Source organism: Pelmatolapia mariae, linkage group LG1 (genome assembly GCF_036321145.2).
Source record: "Pelmatolapia mariae isolate MD_Pm_ZW linkage group LG1, Pm_UMD_F_2, whole genome shotgun sequence".
Lineage (NCBI taxonomy): Eukaryota > Metazoa > Chordata > Actinopteri > Cichliformes > Cichlidae > Pelmatolapia > Pelmatolapia mariae.
In genome coordinates, this window is record NC_086227.1 from 29421555 (window position 1) to 29440554 (window position 19000).

Sequence of the window (19000 nt, forward strand, 5' to 3'; positions counted from 1 at the left end):
CCTGGATCACCTGTTGAGAGAGAAAGAATAGAAAACAAGCAAAAAAAACAAAGCAACATACTAAACACAACACCATTGCATTAATCTAGCTAAGTGTAAACAGCAGTAAATACTAAATATTGAATGTTATTGTGTAGCACGCAGGACAGACAGCGCACAATGTGCTTTGAAGTAGCAGCCAAGAAAGGTGTAGTTTAAGTCTACGAACAGTAAACACCCGTGTGCACACCTGTGTGGATCAGCGCGCTTGTAGTCAAATGGTTTCCCCATGCAATGGTCTGCTAGAGGGTGTAGAGGGCCATAGCCCCGTCCCCCAGGGCATGAAGCAGGCATGGAGGAGATCCAGGCTCCAGACATCCAGAGGCCCCAGAGTGCGAGAGCCCAAGGAGTACCACCGGAGGGGCATCTGTGCCACCCTCCTGGGAAGGGCTGAGGGGATCCCCAGACGAGGGGTCACCCAGTAGCCACGGAGCAGAAGCCAGAGGGGGCTGCACTGGCGTGCCCGCCGGCTCTGCCGGCAGCCAGCTGTGCCAGAGTGAACCGAGCCGCAGACCCCGAGGCCAGAGGCCCGGGGGCCCCCTTTGCCCCGGAAGAGGCCTGACCGAGCGACAGGCACCAGGCCCCGCCAAGTAGCCACCGGGAGTGAGCTGGTGCATACCTGAGCGCCCAGCCCCGGACACCAAGAACCACCAATGCACCGACCCCTGAGGGCATCAGTTACCGGCAGGGAGTGTGGTGAGGGGAGATAGGCCTCCACACTTTGGAGGGCCTGGGTGTTCCCAGAGAGGTGGAGTCTAAGACCCGACCTGACATATAGACACAGACAAACAGGCACACACAGACACAAACATGCATTCCCACCCTCATACACACATATACAAACACTTAGCACTCACCCAACGTAGGGACAGACATACATGGACATGTACACACAATCACACTCCCCAAACATACTCTATTGAAGTAGCAGCCAAGAAAGGTGTAGTTTAAGTCTACGAACCTACGGTACCCTCGCCCCCAGAGGGGGAAACGGCACCCAGACCCAAGAGATGTGACCCTTTCCCACGGGGCGGAGGCAAGCAGACCTCCCCAGGCTCCGCAGCAGCAGGGAGGCCAATAGGACAGCCAACACCTCCTGTGTGTAGCTCCTCCTGACACAAAGCAGCTTTAAACCGCGGTCGGGGTGGAGCCAGACGGTTGTCATAGCGACCGTGATACATCAAGCCCGTTCAGAGTTCACAAAGCTAAGGTAAGACCAACATATCTATTTTCACTTTTCCACACTGGTCTAAAATGACACTTACACTAAAATACTTTTGTTTGTGATTTAATAGTTGTTTTACAAGCTGCCCCTTTTTTGTCCTGAGTCAAACAGCTTTATATTACGATTTCTTTTTTTTTTTGTATCTGTGGTCTCAGCTGTTTGTTAGCGTCCAGGCTAACCAGTGACCTCACTGAACTCTTTTTCAGCCACATCTAGGCCGTATAAATCAGTCTGTGTGTAAAGTTGTAAACTCTATGCTCTAAAGTATTTAGTGAACGACATCAAGTGTTACGAAAAGGGCTAATCTGATTCATTTTTTGTTTTATTTATTTCCAATAAATACTTTCAGCAGCATATAAATAGTATCAGCTTTTACCAATGTGACATTTAAGGCTGTTTCACTTCCTGCATAGTAACGACCATTTTCTACATGTTATTGGAATACTTTATACTGAATTAACGTCAGGGATTTTTCTAGCTAATAAAGGGGCTGTAATGGAGACCAGGGGTTCCATTACCTGGTTGGTATTGTTAGTGATTAATTGTTGGATTGGAATTTAAAATACTGTAATAAATAAAAAACACATTAGTTCTTATGGAGTCCTTTATTAGGTTATTTGACATACGATTAAATTGACAGCTTGTAACGGTGAAGAGACAGTGGGACTGGCCATCCTACCTGTGTCAGAGAAGAGCCAAAGTTAGAGCTGCTTGCAGTTAATCATTTATCAATAACCGAAATCTATGTGAAATGTGAACTTATAAAGGTACTCGCCTGTCCTGGTTGCTTCTTGCAGGATGTGGAGCAAAAGATTGAAAGCGGCTCAATCACCTGTTTAAGAGCTCTTGGAGCAGACCAGTGTGCCAGGTTAGGGAGTAGGGTTTTTAGTTTATATAGGAATGGGTGAAGCTTATGTTATTGGTTTGTTTATAGTACGTGTTGGAAATATGTATATGTTGTGATGTGCTTTAATGTAATTGTATGTTTGTTTGTGTGGAGGGTTATGTTTTCATTTTGATTAGTTAACCCCATACTTGGACTTTTCCGGATGCTCACCTGAAAAGGTAGAGTATAAAAGGAAGCCATTTTGTTTAGTTGTAGGTTAGTGTTTGTGCTGTTATCATGCTCCTTCTTTAATAAAGTGCCAATCCATGGATGTATTTTACTCCAGTCTCGCGTCATATTATTGGACAGAACCTATGGACGCCGGCCAAACTGACAGGGGCAGATGAGCAAAATCTACATATAGTTAAAGCAGTGAGTGTGTGTTGTCTTATTTCACAGATATGTATTTCTTTCTAAAATGTTTTCTTTCTGTTGTGGAGGTAAACAAAGACGACATGAGAGCTCTCGATTCTCTCTCCAGGTTTATTCTTCATCACAACACAACTGAACCCACAGGCAGCAACCTCTTCCCATACACTGTGTGTGAGTGGAGCCCACTAGTGGTCCACTACACAGTTTTATTTCTGGTTATTTGATAACTGTAGTTGTCAAAAATGGTTACAAATTTGTTTTGATTACAGTGATGCTTCTTTGGGGTAATGCCAAAATTCTTTGTATGTTTTTTTTATTTTTTTATTTGATTTCTTTGTATGCACTAAGAAAACATAAGAAATGGAATCAGCCCATAAAGCGAAGACATCTAGGGATGAGACACCTACTTTGGAACTTACTGGTGTGATGCAGGTACAAAGATCTTGACATGTAAAGTTTTGAGTTTAACTATCTTATGCATTAATTATGAGGGCCTAAGTCACGATTTTTTCCTTAGATTTTTATTCCTCTTTAAGCACGAAAAGAAAAACAACCCAAAATGCAATTGAAATTTTGTTCATGAACCCATTTTTCAGGGAGTTACAAACATGTCTACTCATTTGGACACCATGCATTTGATTCCTAAACCAAAGAAATATGTATTTAACAAACCAATAATAGAACATGATTTACTTTGTGAAAACTGTCAAATAAGACATTTTTAAAGCTTATAATCTGATGTTTTCTCACATTTTTATATCCATGTAGCATCATGGCATCTGTTGCCACTTGGCCAAAGTGAGGACTTTTTGTGTAGACCGGTATGAAATATATCCAGTCAACTCTGAACCAGCAAACAGAGCTATTCCATTTTTTTACAATGAAGAAAACAAGGTTGTCAAATAAGAATAACAGTTTCGTTAAACAAAATGTCAATGTTTTCATACTCATTCTAAGCTAGAAATATGTTACTCGAAGAATTGAAACCTGTGGGAAGATTGTAGAAATACAACTTACAGGTGTGAGCAAGTATTTTTGAGCATTTGTTATGAGATTTCATTTCACTTGTGATTCTATACGTGCAATTTCACATACTTGTGATTAATGAAATTCATGAAGTTATTTTAATTATTGTTTCAAAATAGCAGCCCATATAAGGTTTTTAGTGGTGAGACTTGCTTCTAGAAAGACTTTTTTCCCTCATCTGTCAGCTCCCAGAAAACACCAACTGCCTGGCTTGCTCAGACGACGGCAGGTACCTCTGTCTGGGCCACTCCGGGGGCTTGTCTGTGTGGTGTGCGTCATCTCTGAATCGTGTTGCAGGGTGGCTGCAGGACAGGCTGGAAATTACATCTATCCAGATGACCAGTATGTCTAAGACCATGTATCTGCTTGGCACTGTTGATGATATGGGTGAGTTATGGTCCACCAGGCTTTCCTTGGGTTGCTTCTGCTGTTTATAACAATTATCTGCCATAAAAATATATCAGACAGCTGGAATTTTATAGATAAGCAAACGCACACTGACATTTGGCCGTGCAATGGCCTGGCAAGCTGTCCAAGATGCACCCCGCCCTCTCACCCTATGACAGATAGGACAGGCTCCTGTCACTATTCTTTTTATTGGCCGCTTTCACACACAATCAGACTTTGCTGCTGCCTCTGGTTAAGAATCTGTGCAGTTGGCACATTTTCTCTAAGAAGGGATGTTTGGTTTCCAAGAGCCTTGTTGGGTTACTTGGCACAATCTTAGCATAACTTAACTCCACCCAAGAAACTGTTCATTTTTAAGTCATAAAAAATATTATTCTTGCAGTCAGTCTGAGCCACTGGTATGTTAATCAGGGCATCTGATGTAATTAATGTAGTAAATATTATTTAATTCATGCCTTTTTGTGCATTTAATGCTCCATTTTAATTTTACATTTTGTGAACCACTGCCTTAGACAGTGATGCTTTTTGAAGTGTGTAAACAGGTTCTATATTATTAAATGTTATTCATCATACTGACACCATTGCTATCATCTACAGGTGTTGCGAGAGTCTTTGGTCATCATTCAGACTCGATATACCTCCTCTGCGTTACTAACATTATGGTGTGTATTGTGCCATTTTACTAAATGACTTATATAACTGGGACAGGGTGTGGTTTTTACTTTGAATTTTTCTGTTTTTAATTATTCAAAAAACAAAAGAAAACAAATCAATTATTTGAATAACAGGAAGATATCAACAAAAGGAGCATTTGTTTGTCATTTGAACTATTTGAAGGGGGAAATTATGGAGCTGCATCACTCAGTTGTAAGTATGAACTTCTATTTTAGTTTTTATGATGGGATTTAGTTAAAGAGTTTGCAATCAAATGCAAAATCTTATTCATTTTATGTATCCTATCAGGCGGCGGAGCTGTTTGGCTCGAGATCTACCACTTCCCTTCAGCAGCATGGCTGAAAGAGTTGGAGATGGCACAGGTAATGAGTCACAATTTAAATTGAAATAAGAATGTGTTTTGGGTACTGAACTCTGGGAAGGAGCGCTAAGACCAAAGATTTTGAAGTCCTGGTTACATCCCGGTCTCTCTTTGTTCTTTATGCCATTTGTTTCCATATTACACTTGTTACCATCATTTTTTTCAGGTTTTCCCATCTTTTTGGTTGTTTTTCTAGATTTTACCCCTAAACCTGAAATGCTTGGGGTATTGTCATCATCCGGCCGGGCAAGTAGCATTAACACCCAGCTAAGATTTTCATATTTAATACCTTAGGCGTATCTACTATAAATCTTAGACAAGTTCAAATATCCATGACATTGACCTCAAGGCCAAGGTCAGAAGTCAGATTTTCTGAAAATTTCGTGAACATGACAATTCAAGAAAGATGACACAAGGACTGTCAAATTAATATGATAAGTGTATGTATTAAAAATCTCGGTTTGAATCTCAGTGACCTCGACCTCAATGTGAGGGTCAGATGTCAGGTTTTCTGAAAACCTTCTAAATGCAGAAGGTTGCAATAAGGAAGTTACCTAGGATTTCCAAATGTATGCAGTGGGTGACAATGAATCCACATTTTTTTCACAGATTTTGCCTTTTAAAGGCATGTGGTCCTAAACTTTTGATCAGTTCTAAAACAGCCTGTTTCAGTTTAAGTATTGTTTTCAATAAATTGCATGCTCAAAAAAAATGTTTTGTCTCACTCTCATTTCTTCTTGTTGCATGTTGAAGCTCTATTTGGAACCTTGTTAAGATCCAACCATGCAAAATATGATTTTTTGCCATTTTGCAAGTGGTCTTAAACTTTTGATCGAGACTATATATTGCATGTGACTGAATCACACATTAAATAAACTGTTTTTTGGGGTTTTTTTAATCCTCAGAACCCAAACTCATCTGAATGGTCACCAGTTACCGTAATGATTCAAATCAGGCCACCAAAAATCCCAACAGGTATAACTTTTCTGTTAGAGCAGACGCATTACATTTACACTGTGCTATAATTTAACCAAACATGCAGAGATGTATGTGGGTCTATCAGTTTTTATGTATTGTATCTCTTGTTTTTATGATTGAAATAAAAATGCAGCCAAAGCAACTGACCTTCATGTTTCTGCTTTTTGGCAGAGAAGGCACTCAATAGTCCACCTGAGACGTCGCAGCCAGCAGACTTTCTGATGCACTGTTTGGCTCTGGACATAATCAGGAGCAGCAGCCATCGTTTGGAGAAGCCGCCCTTCAGTACAGATGAAGGAAAAAGAAAGGAAATGAATGAAAGCCCAAGGTGTGATAAAGTTCATGCCAATACAATCAGCATTTCAAAGCTAAGCTGCTTTCATTGGTTGCTCTGTTTTGTTTTGGTCAGTCTGTCTGTCTGTCTAAAATAAATCCTACGGGGCATCTCTAAAATATCACCATGGCTGAATTCTCCAGAGCTTTTCTTGATTGGGAGTTCACAGATATTCTGCAGATTGTCTGTCTGTCTGTCTGTCTGTCTGTATTAGATAATAATTATGCTCATTTTGTTTATATTTGTAAATGTCATACTGCTCGCTCACCTCAAAATTAAAAAATCTGCCCACTTTGCATCGCCAGCAGATATTTTGCTCGTAGTCGTTTGAAATCGTCGAATGTTGTTGACTTTTAGTGGTCTCTGGTTGCCACATTGGTGCTCCTCACTTCCTGTGTGGTTGCCTTCTAATACCTCATGTAGTTAACTAAAGAAAACTAGAATGACACTAACAGATTCATTCAGATATGCAAAGAACCACTAATCGAACCAGTCACTATATTATCAGCAAATCCAGTATTAAAGACATAAGATGAGTTAGTTCTACATCTTAATATAAAGAGTAAATAAAACTCACCTGTGGGTACTCCAGCATTTGTAATCTGTCTGTCTGCAAACAATTATCTCTCTTTTGTTACATATTAGTTACTGAATCTTTTCCAGACATTGCACGTGGAACTTTCTTCTGCCCTGTGGTCCTGGTGACAGCAAAGCAGAGTTTCAGCCAGGTTTGTAACAGAGTCCATGTGTTATTGCTTAATTGCTTAACAGTAATTTAAATATGTCAAACCCATTTGGAAGTTTCCACAGTAATGATCCTTCTGTCTTTCTGACCTTATATGTATGATTGATGAACTGATTGAAAGTCACAAGGGTATCCTCCTGCTTTGGATTTTATTCGTTATGCATTCAACAGTCAGATCCATCAAAGACATATTCAAGTCTGTATGCAGACCATGCTCCTGTTAATGTCATTTTTAATGTCTGACCTTTTCTTAGGATTACTTGTCGCTGTTGCTGTGTGGTGGAGTGGCAGCTGTAATCTTCTTCAGTATTTCCTAAAAAAACCACCAAAGAGCAGCCCAAGTAGGATATTTTATTAATTTAGAGATAAGTCTAGATACTAAGAACAAAAGCTTTAAAGAGTGCTGATGTTACAGCATACTTTTCTTTACACCAGTGAGATTATTTTAATGTTTTGGAATGGCCTTCTGTTTGATGCAGATGTGGACCCAATGCCAGATGTATTGTGGCCAAACGCAAAGGAAATCCTCTGCTCAGCTGTTAGTAAATGCACCCGTTACATCGCTCTTGGGCTCAGTGATGCCTTGGTGTGTGTCTGGGACAGGCGATCCGGTGAGTAAATTCTACGGGGCATCTCTAAAATGTCACCATGGCTGAATTCTCCAGAGCTTTCTTTGATTGGGAGTTTACAGAGTTTCTGCAGACATCCTTGTTTTCCGTTAAAGTGAAATCTGGAAAATAGAACATGTGAACATCAGTTCACATTCTATTTTGCTTCTCCATTTCATAGTCATAATGTTTAGAATGTTTAGAATAGGAAATCACTTTGACCCCCCAGAAGGAATTAATGCTAATGGTGAGCACTGTATCAAAACTTTTCATATGAGTTCCTTTGACAAGCAACTTATCCCAAGTGGTGATATGACCTCTGAAAGTTTACTCAAATGCAATTTTGGAAGATTTCTCCAGTAAATTATCAGGGTACCAATTCTTTTTCCTGTTTCTCTACCTCTTCAATATTAAATTGCTGCCGTTGTTGAAACTATGATATATCCCATGATATTGATGTTTAAAGTAATATGAATGAGAATATGGATAATATGCTGAAGAAAAACAAGATTTTGGCTCTAGCTCATGACACTCAGGAATGAGTTTAAAATCGTCTTGTACTTTAGTTAGATATGAGGGCTCAAAACTGCTAAAAAAATATATATATATAAATCAAAAGCCACCAAAGTTTTACCCACGCATGTGTATTTAAAGGGGCCTGTAAAAATGGCAGGGCTTCATTCAATATTCTAAAGTTCTTATACAAAAAAATCTGATGTTCTCAGGAAGTCAGATGAAAAGCAATGATTGGTTTCCTCACAGAATATCCATTTTCTTCTATTCTGTGTCTCTGCAAACACATGGACAGAAAAGGCAGACATCCTTTTGTCTCCCTTACTGACACTTAATAATAATGACACAACAGTGTCATTATTATTAAGTGCTTCCACAGTTAAATACGCATCCAGCTGTGCACATGACAACACAGTTCAGCTAATAATCACGTTCTCAGTAAGCTGACAGATATATTTATTCTCCAACAAAAACATGACTGAAAACGATAATGAGGATGAGTCAGATAGCAGAAAAATACACAGTCTCTGATGTAATATCTATGAGGCCAAAAGTCTTAAAGCTTTTTATTTATTTCTATTCTAAACACATTTTAGCCTGTTTATTCCTCTTTGTTTTTATTTCCAGGGGCTCCATTGTCTATCGTTTTAATGCCAGAAGCAAACAGCGCCTTATTCAGGGTACAGTTTGTGGATTGCTGCCCTGTGACTGATGATGACTTCCAGATTTCTACTGCTGAAAAAGTCCATCTTTTGATATTGTGTAAAAGTGGAGCAATTCAAACCGTCACAACTGGACGGGGGACAAAACCCAGCACAAAGCAGCTCTCTGAAAGGTTGTCTGAGTTTACATGCGTGGTAGCGTGGCATTGTATTAGATCAAATGTTTTTACACATTACTTTATGTGTCTGTTCAGGCCAAAGGACAGCAAGGACCTGTCGCCTGTTACTGCATCAGTGCAGTTCCTGCAGGGATTGGTAGGAACACTCAAGCTCTTGATAAAAATATAAAATGGATTGCCATAATACTTTTGATGAGGTCAGTGTATGGGCAAATAACCCCTGTGAGACAAAAGCTCAGGCTTGAGACTGCACTAAATGCACCATTGGACCTTTGTGATGTAAAGGTTCAGTGGACCCAGTATAAGATAAATGGGTTATTTTGAACTGCGAGTCACGCAGAGCTAATGGAGTTGGGTTCAAAAATAGAAATATGCACTAGGAAATCAACACAATAGGTTCCCTTTATTGACTTCAAATTCTTATCTTACTGTCTTGTTTTTCCTGCCCCCTGTGAGTCACTTGTAATGCAAAGAAGTGGGAAAATTTCCATCCACGATGTCATCAACAACACCACTGTGTGCTTCCTGACTCCTCCCACAACTCATCTCATTACGACTCCCCACAGTCCAATTTATGCGCTGAACTCCAAACAGCAGAGTCTGTTCATACGAGGTAAACCCAAACACCATTTTATGATAACAGCATGTTCCCGGATTAATGTTAGAACAATACTCTAAATAAAGGTTTTTTTTATTTCTCATCCAGGTGACCAGGACACCAGCTGCAGTGTTACATCTGAAGAAAGGAGCCAGAGCCAGCTTTTCGTCTTCCGTTTTGCAGAGTCTGACATCTTTAAGCAGCACGTTGTTTCATATCCTGAGTCCACACGACAGCAGCAAACTCTGAGCTACAACACCTTAGAGGAAACCTGCAATCTCTACCTTCAGAAGAGGTTAGCATTGTCTCTGTACTGTATGCAGACTGTTCTTGAACTCCACCAATGACTTGTATTTGAATGATAAAGTAGCATTGTGTTTTTCCTGCATTTTTATGTGAAGAGCACAGTCTGTGGAGGAAAGGAACAAAACTCTGACACAGACATGGGAGCAGCTGCAGGAAAATCCAATGAAGAATTACAGCAAATGATAAAAGTACTAATAAAGTGATTCCCACCATCTGTAAAGCACTACTCACCCAGACACAAAGTGGAGGATCCTATTAAATATTATTTCTTTAATTGATAAACTTAGCAAGTATAAATATAGAACTGCTGAAATTGTCTTAAGATGTTGTCCTTGTTTTCTGTTATTTAAATATTTTTGATGCATTTGAATTGCAAACTGAAATTGTTTTATTAAAACATAAATAATTTTGAGAATCTGTTTCCTGGTGTATGGGCACACACAAAGACTGCATGTAAAAGATGAGTAGCTTCCAGATTTGAAAAGTGAAGCCAAAGGGGAACTCCTTTACACCTGTATTTTTCTAATTGCCAGCAGGGGGCGACTCCTTTAGTTGCTTTTGTAAGTACCTGCAGGAAACTGAACTTTTGTTCTTTTGGTCTATCACCCCATTAAACTTTCTCCTGATAGGGTTATGAACATAATGCTCATTTTGGAGACTAACAACTAATGTGTAGTCTCCAAAATGAGCATGATGTTCATAGAGGGAAATAAGGTTTCATGCCTGTGTTATTTGCAGTAAATGTTCATGATTTCGGATACAAAGTTGCTGAAACATGCTCCTCTCACAGCAACACTTTACCTGGGAGAACTCATAGATCCAAATGTGACTCAAACCCTGAATCTCAGGTTTTTATTTTATTTCAAGTAAGATCAGATTTCAGGTATTAAATGTGACTTGTAGAAAAATGGTCCTTGCTTTTATATCTACTGAGCTCGAGCAACATTTATTTAAAGGATGAGTGTATGTAAGCTGAGCTGAGCTCTGTCGCAGCATGTTGACATTTTGTTGCCCTTTGGGGCCTTGAATGTGTCATAAGTCATGTTTTCAGAAGACAGGAAAAAATTTGTTATGCAACAAAATGAACTAAAATAATTACACAGTGTAGCTTAAGAGTATTTATTGTTTATACTCAGCTATGTTTTTTGGCAAACAAAAACATTTTTCTAGAGGGGAACATGATCAGGTGGTGTCTGAATTTAATGAGCACTGAGGTAAAAATTAGATGACAGGTAAGAGATGATATTGGGAACATGATATTGGTCTTTAAAAGACCTCCCATTCATTCAATTCTGTTTTTTTGAAACAGGGTTGTACACAGTTGTGTAATTCTCTTTCATTTCCTTTCTTCTTATGAGAGCACACTTCCACATCTCTCCATAAAAGTAAACTGATACTGATACTGTTTTTAATATCTGACTGAAAGCCTCATTTGAATTTCTAATTTGAATTTCTAAGAAGCTTTAAAAAGACTTGAGACCAGAAGCCCTCATGTCATGACTCAGAAGGCAACAATAGCACAGGTGTTCCATTCAGAGAGCTTGGCAGGTTTTCGTGTCAGTATTAGATGTGCACCAAGAAAAGAATCTGTTTGTGAAAAAAAAGTTTCTGACATGAAATAAAGCGCCTGCTATGAAGCAAAGACTTCAAAGGGTTGATTTTTTTGGTCTGTTATTTTTGATGATTTGAGTTTTTCCCACTCAGATTAACTGATGTCTTTTACCTTTATTCTTCCTTGGGATAAACTGAAAGTGCTAACACACAAACAGAACAGCCAGTGACAGTTTTCCCTTGTTGGTTTATTTTCTGCCCTTAAAGCCAAATGAAACCTGAATTGAAAGTTGTTAAATTAATTTAAAAATAAAGGATTCATAACAGTTCTGTTTTTACTCATGAACTCTGAGCACTTTCAGGAGAACCAGATCTATCCAAAGTTGCCCTTTTATCACATGTAGCACAGATGGTCCTCTTTGGATTTGTTCTCACTCGCGGGCTTCGGCTTCTTGAACATGCCAAAAAAATTTTTTAGATTGTGCTGGAGGCAAAACACAGGATGACCACTCTGAACCAGTGTGAATTCACAGCACCATTACCTGAGTGTGTCTTGTAACAGAGAGCTGGGAGGTTAAGGAGCCTTTTATATCTCAGCATTAAATGGCTTGTAATATGACGCTTGTAAAAAACCTACAATGTGTAATTTTCCTCCATCAATGTGTTGCTTTTTTTTTTCACGTCACGCAAAAACCTTTTCAAAATTCACATTTTAAAATTGTCTGTTTATTTTTATCACGATTGTTCTGACAAGTTTTTGATTTCTAATCTTCTTGCTAATATTTTACATATAAATACAGTATTTACTAATTGGTTGATTAATAAAATTACTGACTGCTTAATATATGATGGTATTAATCACAAGCTGAGGCCAACAACAAATTCCAATATTTTGACTAAGGTTACAATTCAATTCCAGATTTTCCTGATCCAGTTGGCACGCACTAGCAGATGAATGATACAGGCATCATTTAGAAAGAAGATTCAATTTCTTATCTCAGTTTGAAATTATATGCAACCTCCAAAGTCTTTCATGTTCATATATAGTCCTCATAAAATGCTGGTATGTAGCTACTATTTTGTAAGAGATGAATTTCTGCATATTTTTTGTATCGTAGAAATAATAGATGCTGCTTTTTAAGAAACGTTTTCAGAATCGCTCCCAAATGAGCGTCCAACAGCCATCTCCAGCTGCACGAACCTGCACTTCTCAGTTTCTTTGCTCCGAACTTGAGCTCTCTTTTAATGAGAACCAAAGAGGATTTTAATTTTGTCACATTTCCAGGGTACAAATGGCCTTTTCCATCTGAGGTTATGATTCATCGCTGATTATAGGCAGCTGTCCCCTCTGGGGACAGAGACAGACATGGGTTTGCATGACATCTGCACACAAATCCCATATAACTGTTGTCCAACACAAATTCTTTTATTTAAGACATTTCCAGCAGCAAAAGTCACTCCACCAGCTAAATACATTTAATTTCAGATGGTCACAAATTGTAATTTACAGAACATACAAACAGTCCTTTAGTTCCGCAACGTTAACAGTTCTCAGGCCTCCTGCAGGTTGTGCAAATGCAGATGAAATTTGAAATGAGATTTGCAGATGATGTATTTAAAGACTGGTAGAAAGATAGCTTTTGTGAAATATATAAAGTTGTTAGTTTTTTAAATGCATTTTTAAAAGTTCTATTTTGTGTTTAAAAACACCAGGTAGCATAATAGTTGTAACTTCTGTCAAAAAAAATCTTAAAAAATACAAAATATTATGATGGCTAATATTTGGCAATGCACTGGCACAAACTCTGGACCATAAATACTGAACTGCAATGATCAAAGTGATGTTTACTCTTTTCCTCTTTACTCTTATTTGGGCATCAAATACTGTCTGCAAGGGCTATTGGACTGTTTAATAGTTGCATAACCAACTAAAAGTCTGGCTTGTTTTAAAAAAAATCAAAACAAACTTCACTCTGACACAGCTGGATTTTATTTATTGAGATCTTATAAAGCATTGATTTTAATCCTGTAATATGATCACTGTTTATTTTCTGAAGCTTTTCCCACTATCATACAAAGTTATCAATTTTCCAGCAATCAGCCATTTTTGGCCTTTGTATTTTTTACATACTCTCATTGGCCACTTTATGTATTCAGATTGGTACCTGACTAGTACTGGATTGTACCCTCACTTCCTTTCAAAGTTGCCTAAATACTTCATGCCACGGGTACGAGAAGGTGCTGGAAACATTCCTCAGAGATTTTTGTCCATAGCGTCACACAGTTGCTGCACATTTGTCAGCTACACATCTATGATGAGATTCAAAGCCAACTGTTTATTAAACACTCTAACTAGCACCAGCAACCATGCCATGTTCAAATTCAAAGTTCAAAGTCACTTGTCGTCTTCATTGTGATGGTCAGTTGAAAAACTTTAGCAGTTCGTCTTGATCATGTCTACGTCCCTAAATGCTGCAATATGATTGGCTGATTAAGCAGCAGTTAAACGGGTGTATCTAATTAAGTGGCCGGTGAGTGTAAGAGAATGAGAGTACCCTACATATGAGAGCATGACACTGAATAAATATGAGGAAATAAAACAGTAAAACCAATACTATATTCTTCTCATAAGATGCTCTCAGCACTGGACTGGTGAGTTTTTCTGTCTGTGTCGTTGTCGGCTGTTAAAAAGCTGCTCCTTGGTGGGGTCCACTCTGCTTTGCACAGCAGGAGCCTCTCAGGGCTGGCAGGGCTCACCTCTCGTTTCAGTGACAAAGAGTTGGCAGCGCAACTAAAAGACCCAGTTATGACAGTGTTGTTTTCCAGATCAGCTGATGTGGTGGTGCCGGTATAAAACCTCCGGAGCCCCTTTCTAAAGTGGATGGTGAATAGGCCGTAGATGAGCGGGTCCAGGCAGGCGTTGACAAGCCCAAAGATGAACAGGATATGAGTTAAGGAGTGGGAAACCTTCCCCTCCAGGTCGTCAGGGAAGAACCAGTACCACAGGCCCAGCAGGTAGTATGGAGTCCAGCAGATGATGAAAGACAGAACAATCACAATACTCATTTTCAGAGTTCTCATCCGGGCTCTCGGGATGTTATTCTTTGAACACCGCAGGTGCATTTCACTGGAAGGTACTGGAAGCAGAACAGAGGACAGAAACAAAACATAGTGCACATTTAAAATGCTATGAACATAAACCTTTAAGTTATTATTTTTGAATAATTATTGGCTCGAGGTAAGCAGATGTTCACTTTGAGAGTACTGTGATACTGAAGGGATAGTCAAAGGCCTTTGCCAACTTTACTCATGAATGATTTGGTCATTGAATTCTTGTTTTTTCATTCAGCTTTAGCTTCTACAGTGATCTTGTTATTTGTTTAGTTCTCTTACTCTTTCCCTGTCTGCTCCTCCCCCTTTCTAGTCTTTCTATGGCCCTCCTGTATTGGTTTGTTCTTTTGGGAGTTCAGCTGGTAGTTCTCAAATATGTAGGGGGATCACCAGTATTAGGATTCTTCACCTGGAGACATTTATGGCATTTATGGCTAGTCAGACTGCCGCTCATTTAATATTTAATAGATTATTTCTTCTGAAACTTACAGTTGTCCTTTTTCAGTCGTCTGGAGATCTCACAGAAGATCCTGGTGTAACAGGTAATCATGATGACCAGCGGCAGCAGGAACAGGCAGCAAAACGTGAACATGTTGTAGGCCGTTTCATGCCAGTGGGTGACAAAGCTCCCCCGTGTTGTGCACTGAGTAAAGTCCTCGGGATGGATGATGGTCACATTGTGAAAAAGGAACATCTGAGGAGGGAAAAGGCCAAAAACTACTACTAAGTTGGATTTTGATCATGTCAGGATAATACATTTTACCAAGCTACTGTCTCTCAGAGCGCTAAATGACATCTTTTACTGCTTGTGCCTGACAAAGTTTTATCTCCATCCTGTTTTCAGGGAGCTCATGAACCTTTAGAAGATGTTACAAAGTTGGAATAAGCCATGCAAACCGGTCAAATGAAGCTATAGTTAACTGGTTTTAACCCTGCTGTCCTTAACTAGGCATAAATCTATAGTGCATAAGCAAGTGCTGACTCTGAGCGTGAACTGGACGGAGTATAACAAAGGTTTATCATTTATTTTAAACAGCAGTTTTGTATAATTACACCTCTTAGACCTTTAATTTATTTGAGCCTTATCCAAAAATTAGGAACTTCTTCTCTTAGAGAAGGGTGATCTATTTAAATCTCTTGTCCTTAGGCTTCATCACCAGTTAATTTAACATGCCTGTCTTTGAACTGTGGACGGAAACTGAAGGAACCCCATGCAGGCACAGGGAGAACAACACAGAAATTACACAGCTGGCAGTGCTAACCAGTGTGTCCTCCTTCTATGAACACGAACAGTTTAATTTGATTTAGTTTCAAATTACGCAGCGCACACCTGCAGGTTCAAACACCACACACCTACTCGATGATTTTAACAGGTGCTAAGAAACACTGACAAAAAGGACAGATTGCAATCAGTACCTTTTTTTTTTTTTAAGTCAGTTCGTGACTCATGAACAGAATGAAATGAAAAAATATAACGGGCTCATTCAGCTGATGTTCTCACAAACACAAAGAAAAATGCTACCTACACTCAATGCAACAGTATCCCTCTGTTATGTGTTCTTGGACAACAAGAACACAGCAGCTTCATGCTGGGTCTGTGATACAATACCCGTAACCAGGATAGATTGTGGGATTCATTCATTTTCATAAAAATAAATAAAGCTACATTATCCTTTGAATAAATGACCCCTTACTGTTGACTTTGGTGCTTCTTTCAGCAGTTTTCCACACTGGGATGAATGTGTCACAAGGAGGTCTTTATTTCAGATTGTCTCTATACTTTTTGTTCTGAAAATTATTATTTATGAAAGATTGTACTAAAGCAGGGAGTGGAGTTAAACCTCCTTTAGAGAGGATGAGAAGCAGTTTAATGGCTTGATTGAATTCAAATTAGTCCTGATCATTGCCTCTGCTGTCAGCGGGAATGCCTGACCTTACCTGAGGGACAGAAAGCACAACGCTCATAACCCAAGCCACTGTGAGCATGATTCTGTTCCTCTTTCTGGCCTTATTGATGGCCAGAGGGTTGAGGATGGCTGACTGCCTATCCAGACTGATCACAACTGTGACAAAGGCACAGGAGTACATCGCCTGCAGCTTAAGAAACATCAGCAGCCTGCAGGCAAAGTCTCCGGCAAGCCACTGAACTGTGATGTTCCACACCGCATCTACGGGCATCACGATGAAGGTCACGAGCAGATCCGCCATCGTCAGGTTGACAATCAGCACCCTCACGTGGGATTTTCGTTTCCCATCTATGCGAGCCGCCCACAGCACTGCCAGGTTACAAAAGGCAGATATGCCACAGAGGATGAAGGTGATGATCACTCTCGCTTTCGCCGCTGTACTGAATGTGGGCAGCTGAGGGGCCACGCCCCTCACTGTCCAGTTTGAAAGGGCAGAGGAGCAGTTGCAGCTGGTATTAAGTTGGTGGTCTGCCACCAGTTGATACATAACCACTGCAGGGTCACACAGAGAGGCGTTCATTTTCTGAAGCTCAGGGGAAGGAACATTGTGCTCATCCACCATGAAGGTCAACACTGGAAATAGGAGAAAAGCAATAACAGGGAATCACCAAGGGACCAGAATAAGTGTGTTACAAGACAAACACAAACAGCCCATAAATGATGGCAGCACATCAAGAGGAAGTAATATGCATGTATGGACGCCCAATGTGCACTGAGCTGGAAAGATGGAGCTAACAGACTGTGAGGACCAAAGTCAGCTAATGCAATAGCTGAAACTTTTCTACAAATGTGCTTTCATGTTTTCCCAGAGTGCACACAAGAAGTCTAATATTCACCCACAGCTTACCGAGAATTTCTTTAAAAACCGAAGACAGATTTGAAAAAAACAAAGCAAAAATGAAGATTATTGTATATTATTAAGTATTAAATCAGGAGCATTTAAAAAGAAAAAGAAAAACATGATGGTGACCATATCATTAAATGGTGTTTTGTGAGCCCCATTACCAAATATGAAACATTACAGTGATGCTACCTGCATAACACCATGAAACGTTTAAATCTAAGAGTTCAGCCAAGACCATAAAATATAAGGAAGCTTCACAACAGGGTGAAGGCCTCACAAGCATCATGTCTGCTTTGCGTCAGTAGCAAAATAAGCAATATGTTATATTCCAATGTGCATGTGTTTTATAGCTGTAATAAAACAGGAAATATTACACGCACAATCGCATTGTGAGTTATTACCACTATATAAAAACAGTTTCAGTATAATCCTATTTGTAGTTAGTAAATCGACGAATCTGGCGTCCTTATATCCAAATAGACCTAAAATCTTTACTGCGCACATCTTATCAGAGTTCTCTGTTTTTAAAATAAGAGGCATTGATTAGAAGACACCGTGCACTGTTTATCCGGAGGATCTGGAGCCCCAAAACGAGATTAACACCACATCCACTGGACATTTTGCAGTTGTACAGGGCTGTGCTTTGTATTAAACTGGTAACATTCACCGGAGGCATGTTATTTTACAGACTTGTTTTTTTTTTTTTTTTAAACAAAAACAAAACAAAAAACCCGCAAAGCAATGCGTAAAAATCATCATTTTAAAATCGTTCTTAATAAATTCATTCAATAAATAAAACAGACAGCGTGCTATTAAAAATGAAAAAAAAGACAAACTTACATGGAGTGATGCCGTGTTTCTCCGAGGGTTTAAAAATCACCGCAGGACTAAAAGAGCTTCGTGTGCTAGTGCGTTAATGTGCGTTTGTCTTCCACAGGTATGCTGCTGCAAGTTTACAAAGTCCGCTGCTCCGCCCTTATCCATACACACCAATCAGAGACGTGTGAGATAAAGGGGGGTCTGACCTCAGCTTCATACGCCAACAGCCCACTCAAGTGGTTAGCAGGCATAACTGTGATGAATGATGACAAGGCAGACAAAAAATTATATTTTGGATGAGAGTTGTGGTGTGATACCCTCCAGTCAGCCCCATCTCATGAAAATGGTTCATGAGATCATCGGGGAAAGACAGCTGGGGCTTAGAAACATTATGCGTGACAAACATCTGAAGATTTTGAGATGCGCTGTCCACAGAAAGTTTATTTTGTCCACAGAAAAATTATTTTGTCTGTTTTTTCTTTTTTTTTATTTGACAGGTGGTTGTATGAGTGCAGATTATATGCCCCAGTGACCATTAAAACATAAGCCTTGATTTAATTTTTAAAACCAAAAGTTGCTTCTGAAAGGTCATCTTTGTCTCTCTATTAATGTTTTGGCTTCTGTACAGCATGATCAATAATTGGATCAATCTGAAGGCTGAAAGTGGAAAAAAGTCCCTGAGCTCACTTGAAACCTGACTTTAAGGTGTGAAGAGCTGCCAGCAGCATTTGCTGCATCACAATTTGCATATGCTTAACCCTATATTTTATCCTCATTTAACAGAAATGTGCAA

At 39.4% G+C, this 19000-nt stretch overlaps 2 protein-coding genes across 2 annotated transcripts; one reads left to right on the top strand and one right to left on the bottom strand.

The window, feature by feature from the left end:
• The first annotated feature begins 2882 nt into the window (after window positions 1-2882).
• wdr93 (WD repeat domain 93) lies at window positions 2883-10098 on the top strand. Its single transcript, XM_063471841.1, has 14 exons — window positions 2883-2954; window positions 3734-3935; window positions 4554-4618; window positions 4745-4823; window positions 4920-4993; window positions 5898-5970; window positions 6175-6255; window positions 7304-7390; window positions 7529-7660; window positions 8798-9005; window positions 9087-9147; window positions 9468-9624; window positions 9718-9904; window positions 10011-10098. Exons 1-14 carry the CDS (start codon window positions 2883-2885, stop codon window positions 10096-10098), a joined length of 1566 nt encoding a protein of 521 aa, XP_063327911.1.
• A 3993-nt stretch (window positions 10099-14091) lies between these two features.
• LOC134618912 (putative gonadotropin-releasing hormone II receptor) lies at window positions 14092-18318 on the bottom strand. The gene is made up of 4 exons (XM_063464571.1): window positions 18229-18318; window positions 16516-17117; window positions 15067-15271; window positions 14092-14603 (listed from the first exon to the last, which is right to left on the bottom strand). Exons 2-4 carry the CDS (start codon window positions 17104-17106, stop codon window positions 14092-14094), a joined length of 1308 nt encoding a protein of 435 aa, XP_063320641.1. The 5' UTR covers window positions 17107-17117; window positions 18229-18318.
• Window positions 18319-19000: the final 682 nt, after the last annotated feature.